At 44.2% G+C, this 6,173-nt stretch overlaps 2 protein-coding genes across 3 annotated transcripts; both read right to left on the bottom strand.

The window, feature by feature from the left end:
- Positions 1-758: 758 nt before the first annotated feature.
- Positions 759-1,877, bottom strand: LOC147137893 (thrombomodulin-like). The gene has a single exon (XM_086049582.1). The coding sequence runs from the start codon at positions 1,875-1,877 to the stop codon at positions 759-761; it is 1,119 nt and encodes a 372-aa protein (XP_085905708.1).
- cd93 (CD93 molecule) lies at positions 1,813-5,616 on the bottom strand. 2 transcript variants are annotated; one of them, XM_086049581.1, is made up of 2 exons: positions 4,685-5,616; positions 1,813-1,944 (listed from the first exon to the last, which is right to left on the bottom strand). In XM_086049581.1, exons 1-2 carry the CDS (start codon positions 5,529-5,531, stop codon positions 1,865-1,867), a joined length of 927 nt encoding a protein of 308 aa, XP_085905707.1. In that variant the 5' UTR covers positions 5,532-5,616; the 3' UTR covers positions 1,813-1,864. The 2 variants fall into 2 exon arrangements, with proteins under 2 accessions (XP_085905707.1, XP_085905706.1); XM_086049580.1 differs by having other exon boundaries at positions 1,838-1,944; positions 3,842-5,616.
- Positions 5,617-6,173: the final 557 nt, after the last annotated feature.

Below are 6,173 nucleotides of genomic sequence, written 5' to 3'. Positions count from 1 at the left end.
CCATCTCAGGTGGAGGCCATTTTGTCACTTCTGACAACTTGCTCAGGGCTCAGATAACAAACAATCATGGCTCACTTGATGTCTGAAGCTGAGCCATGATTGGTCGTTATTCTGAGCACTGAGCAACTATATATATATATATGCCGGATGACCACTTTGTAGGCGATAAACGATATACGGGAAACATAAAAAAGATAGTCGGACTAAGCATAGTCGGAAGCCCATTTTTTCCCATCTATGTAGTCATCTATTTTTGCGTGTGCTAGTGATAGTTTGTCAAATTTTTACTTTTTATTTATTTTTTATAGTTTGTCGAAGTTGGTAGTCAGATACGCTAATGGAAGCCCGTTTAAAATGATAGTCGGACCGGCCGGTAGGCAATTACTCATTGGTCCGGCTGGACAAAATGGCGGCTAAACGGACAGAGGAAGGGTACCCTGGCTGTAGGCGGGAGGCGATAAACGGACCGCACATTTTCTGTAAAATGTCTAGCTCTTTATGTATATGTGTATGTATATATATGTATATATTCATTTATGATGAAACCATCAGGACAGAAGCAAGCACTGTCATCTTCCAAACCGCTTATCCTATACAAGGGGTGCTGGAGCCTATCCCAGCCGTCAATGGGCGAAGGCAGACTACACCCCGAACTGGTCGCCAGCCAGTCGCAGGGCACACACAGACACCGCACACTATATATATATATATATATATATATATATATATATATATATATATATATATATATATATATATTAAGTGGTTTCCACTGGAGCGCTTGGTCTTTGGTTGAGATTCTGCTCTCTGTGTTTCTGGCGCTTAATCACATATAATCTTCCAACACAAATAAACGCGACCACTGCCAAAGCAGCTAAAATCCACACCCAAATAAACGTGCCTGCCGAGAGTGAGGAACCTTTCATAGTGTCATTGTCAGGCTTAACATAACCTCTAACAGAGGGAGTGGTGATAACAAAATGTTCGTCAGCTGCTTTTACACATTTCACCTGATGTCTTAGTACATAACCTTCTTTACAGGCACAGACAAAACTTCCAAAAGTGTTTTTACACTCTTGGTCACATTCGTTCATCAAGCACTCATTAATGTCTTCGCAGTCTTTGTCATTTATGATGAAACCATCAGGACAGAAGCAAGCACTGTCAGTGTTTCTCTCACAGATGGCGGGGCATCTCTCCTGCGCACAGTGGATTTTACACCTCCTGGGATCCGTGCTGTCCGGTGCATATCCACGGAAACAAGAGCATTTGAAGCCATCTTTTACAGGAGTGCAGTCTTGCTCACATGGACCATCTGAGCAGCCATACGGACTGGGAAAAAATGTTGCATCTGATAATTCTTGTGTCTGGCATGCATCTTTGTGGGAGGTTCTGCACAGGAATCCGTCGATTTTATCTGAGCATGGCCACTCTCTGAGCTTTTGATCTTGCGAAAGTGAAACGCAGCTAGGAGAACAGACTCTAACGCCATCTTTCCAGGCGAAGTAAGAGGGAACAGAGTTGCTGTGCCCTTTACCAGACGTCCACTCATAGCCTCTCATATGAAGTGAGAGGTTGGTGCAGGCGTCAGTGGGTAAATAAAGTCCAAGCCAGAAGTTTCCACCTAGTTCTTGCGTCACGATCTCAAGTAATCTCTTATCTTCTGCTGACTGAAGTGTCATTAGCGCTCCTTTCCTGGCTTGACATCTTTCTTCAGCTGTTGTAAAATCCACTTTGTCTTGGTTGATAACCAAGCAGTTGCTCCCAATACAGAAAGGCCTGCAGGTGCCAGCATGCCGCATACAAAAGCCCGTGTTGACAGAGCACATCGAAAGAAGAGACAATGTCACAAGCACCTGGAGATTCAAGCAGGCCATGTTGCTGCGCTGTAGTTCATCTTCATATGTTGGCTGGCACATGGCAAACTCAGAGCTCTGCAGGCTACTGCGGAAGGAAAGCCAAGGCAGGAAGGAAATGAGATAAAGACTGTGTTTTTCCAATGTGAAGCCATGACACATTTATGTTCAGAACAAAATAAACTATTCTTGTCTCGGATTTATTTTACACAAAAAGTTCAGATGAATCAGACGTACTGTACTACTAACACTACTACTACTCCCAATGGTAACATTCATATAAACAACAGTAATAATAAATTACGTTTGTCAGCTCTCCCATTGTTTGCTTGGTGTTTTCTTTGAGTAGCCTACTCTGGGGTCCTCCCACATTCCAAAAACAGGCTTGCTTAGGTAAACACATTAAACTGACTATAAGTGTTCATGTGAATGTGAGGGTCTTTGTTTATATGTGACCTGTGATTGGATGGCAACCAGTCCAGGATGCACCCCTCCCACTTGCCCGACAAGTCAACTGGGACAGGCTCCAGCATGCCCGCCACCCTACTGAGGACAAGCGGCATTGAAAATAGATGGTTGACTGTTTTTATTGTGATTAGAATAGTACAGTTCATGGATGTTGTCATAATATTGTGCAGGCAACTACAGGGTGGTTGTGTGCGACTGTGCGTGCGTTTGCATGAAAGTAATGAGAAAGAAAGCAAGAGTGACAAGGGGTGCGTGGGAGGTATGTTTATAATTGAACGAGAAGAATTATGTAACCCAGTAGAGAAAAATTTTATTTCAATGCACCATTTTACTTTGAAAAACATTTATTTTGGTAGGAAGTGAGGAAGTGTGCATCTTCTACCTTACTTAATTTCCCTTGTGTAATGTCACTTAGGTGATAATGACTTTCTAATTGGACAAAGTCAAGTTGTCCCGCCTACTCGAGACGCCATCTCGAGTTCACCTTGTTTTTTTCGTTCTTTTCCGCTTGGATGCCCAACTGAAAGGTTGCGTGACAATTTTTTTTGAGTGCTGATGCTAATATACCGTCTCGTGTGAATCCCAGCGGGGACTGAGGGTCCATGACAGTCCGACCGTGTTCATACTAGAATGTCGTCTTACCTTGGTACAGACATTGTACAAGAAGATTTGAGAAGATTCACTCTCATTCGATGGAGATGGCGAGCCTGTGCCCAGAACCCCAACTGAGATAAGAAAACCTTCTTCACTACCCTTTGAGAAACATCACGTGGTAACAAACCCAACTACCACTATTACACCACTTCTTCAAGGCTTACATAAGACTACAAAAAAAGGACATTGACTGACTAAAAGACTGAATATTACTGAGCTCAGTAGGACTCAGGCATTATTTTTTTCAATTGTGAACTATGGTACCACATTTATATAGATGCCGGCTGTTAAGTTGTAAATATTTTTTGTTGTTTACATTTAATAAATGTATTCTTGTTGCTCAATTCTGTCTGTTCTGTCTGTTCTGGGCACAGGCTCGCCATCTCCATCGAATGAGAGTGAATCTTCTCAAATCTTCTTGTACAATGTCTGTACCAAGGTAAAAAACCTAGCCAAGACGACGTTCTAGCATGAACACAGTCGGACTGTCATGGACCCTCAGTCCCCGCTGGGATTCACACGAGACGGTATATTAGCATCAGCACTCAAAAGAAATTGTCACGCAACCTTTCAGTTGGGCATCCAAGCGGAAAAGAACGAAAAAAAGAAGGTGAACTCGAGGTGGCGTCTCGAGTAGGCGGGACAACTTGTCTTTGTCCAATTAGAAAGTCATTATCACCTAAGTGACATTACACAAGGGAAATTAAGTAAGGTAGAAGATGCACACTTCCTCTTACCAAAATAAATGTTTTTCAAAGTAAAATGGTGCATTGAAATAAAATATAACGTTTTCTCTACTGGGTTACAATTACATGAGCATAAATTACATAAATACACTTTCAGATAAATTATACTGTACACACAATTAAGGCAATCCTCTCCATCAGGTCATAGGTCATCAGTCAAGATGGATTCATAGAGTTTTTCCAAGCGCGGATCGAAACCGGAGGAAACCCAACAATAACTGTCTGTTGCACTTTTCTTTGCCTCCTCTCTCGATCGACGACATCGCACGATGGCAATTGTTAACGTGGCAGTGACTATAAGCAGCAAAGGAATCACTGAGCCGAGTACACAGATGAGCACTCTGGAGTTGCTCAGCGTGGCACTTGCAAACATGGATGCATTGCTTGGGGGCATGGTCACCATGTGTGGGGGGGGCATATCCGTGGCGGTGGGTGCTTCTGGGGGCTCCGCTGTTGTCATGGATACCAACTCAAGGATGTTTACTTGGCCCACTGACTCATTTAATGTTACATTTGTCACATGTGGAGTGCAATTGCTTCGAGTGGCATGAAAGCCCCCTGGGCATACACACATGAAACTTCCTTCAGTGTTGACGCATTTAAAGTGACATTGCTCAGTAGCACATTCATTGATGTCCATACATGAATAGCCGTCCTCTGATAAAGTAAAGCCTTCTTTACAGTAGCAGGAGAATGATCCCGCAGTGTTCAAACAGCCCTGTGTGCATTTGGAATGCACACATTCGTCCAGATCACGACAGTTACCGCTGATCATTTCGAAGCCGTCCTGACATGTGCAGATGTAACCGCCAGGTCTGTTAATACACGCGTGTATGCCGCATAAGTGGGACTGTTGGCACTCATCAATGTCAGAACAGTTGCGCTGGTTTGCTGCCAATTCGAACCCGTCGGGACACATGCAACTAGATCCCCACTCTGCCACCACACACTCGTACTCACAGGTGTCCACGCTGCACACGTCTTGTCTCTTACATGAGAGTCCGTTGTCCTCAAGAGCGTAACCCTGCTTACAGAGGCATTTCACCTGATCCGAGTCCTGCTGGCATATATGCTCGCATCCACCATTGTCCTGTGCACATTTTCCATGTTCTCTTTGGCAGAACGGACCTGGTACAGTCCAGTGATATTTGTCATCACTCCGGATGCACACGGAAAAGTGCGACTGCTTTCCACTGCATGTGACTTCTGCATATGTTCCAAGGGGCAAGGATTTCATCTCATTTTGGAAGGGTTGCTCAGAGAAAGCGGGCGTGTATGATATGTGTCCAGAGCCCAACAGATGCAGAGCATTGCACATTCCTTTGAAGTAAAACTTACACACGGAAAACGAAGAGCTTTTGCAGGCTCCGGCAATCCATTTCAGCTGATTGTCATCAGGGGAAGTATAACTAACCCGTACACATCGTTCAGTGCATGTGTCCACAGGCTCTTTGTTCCAGTTGGAGTAGTGGGAGTCTTCCTCCCCAGACACCCACTTGAAGCCTCTGAGGGGCTTGTCAGCCAACACACAGTCGCCTCTGTGCAGTTTCAATCCAATCCAAAATTGTTGGCTCTTGTCCTTCTGGATCAGGGAGAGGAGAGAGTGCAGAATCTCTTCTTCTTCTTTGTCTCTTACTGTCATCAGGTAGCCTCCATTGTGGAAGCAGCTCTGATTGGCCACGTCAAAGCTCACCTTCTCCATATGGACGGTGAAGCAGGCATTGGATGTGCACATTGTTTCATGTTCAACGCCATTCAATCCTCCAAAACTGCTGATGAGAAGCAGTAGCAGAAAGATCAGTGGCATAGTTGCGCTTCACAAAATTTCACTGATACGCCTTGAGAGTTTTCTCAAGAAATGTGAGCAACATGTGGTTGCCTGTTTGCAGCAAAGCGATGTGACTCTGAAAGTAATGCTCGTGCTGCTGTATCCTGTTTGGGACAACTAAAGGCGGAAACAATGTTTAGCAGCAGTAAAGGGCTCTTTCTTTCTCCTCTGCTGAGAAGTTCCGTTTTGAGCTGGAAAACAATGGCGTACTCCATTGTGTTTTGACTGGTTCTCCAGATGTCTCCGGCCTCTGTAGACTTGAGGCTTTTAAGCTGACTCCCTTAATTGTGCTGAGTTACAATGCATGAACACGGGGGTCATATGACCTCAGAGATGCTGTGGCATGACGATTGGAAAGTGAGGATGAAAAAACAGAGACCATTGAAATCCTTTCGCCACACCACAGGGATTATGGTTATTATCTCATGTTATCTTTTGATCTTCTTGTCTACCTCACCTTCATCTATCCATTAGTGGCCCAATTAGCCAATAATTGTTTTCCTTCCACTTTCACAAGGCTATTGTACTGTATTGCAAATTGATAAGAACGGAGACAGTGACTTACTGCTTGCCAAATAATGAGCCAGAATTGTTTTGTACTGTTGCGGCACACCGCCCGGG

The sequence above is a fragment of the Filicampus tigris genome, chromosome 13 (assembly GCF_054856515.1).
Source record: "Filicampus tigris isolate MCC_2025a chromosome 13, RoL_Ftig_1.0, whole genome shotgun sequence".
NCBI classification, from domain to species: domain Eukaryota; kingdom Metazoa; phylum Chordata; class Actinopteri; order Syngnathiformes; family Syngnathidae; genus Filicampus; species Filicampus tigris.
The sequence above is the reverse complement of the archived record's forward strand: the minus strand, read 5'-3'. Positions and strand labels throughout refer to the sequence as shown.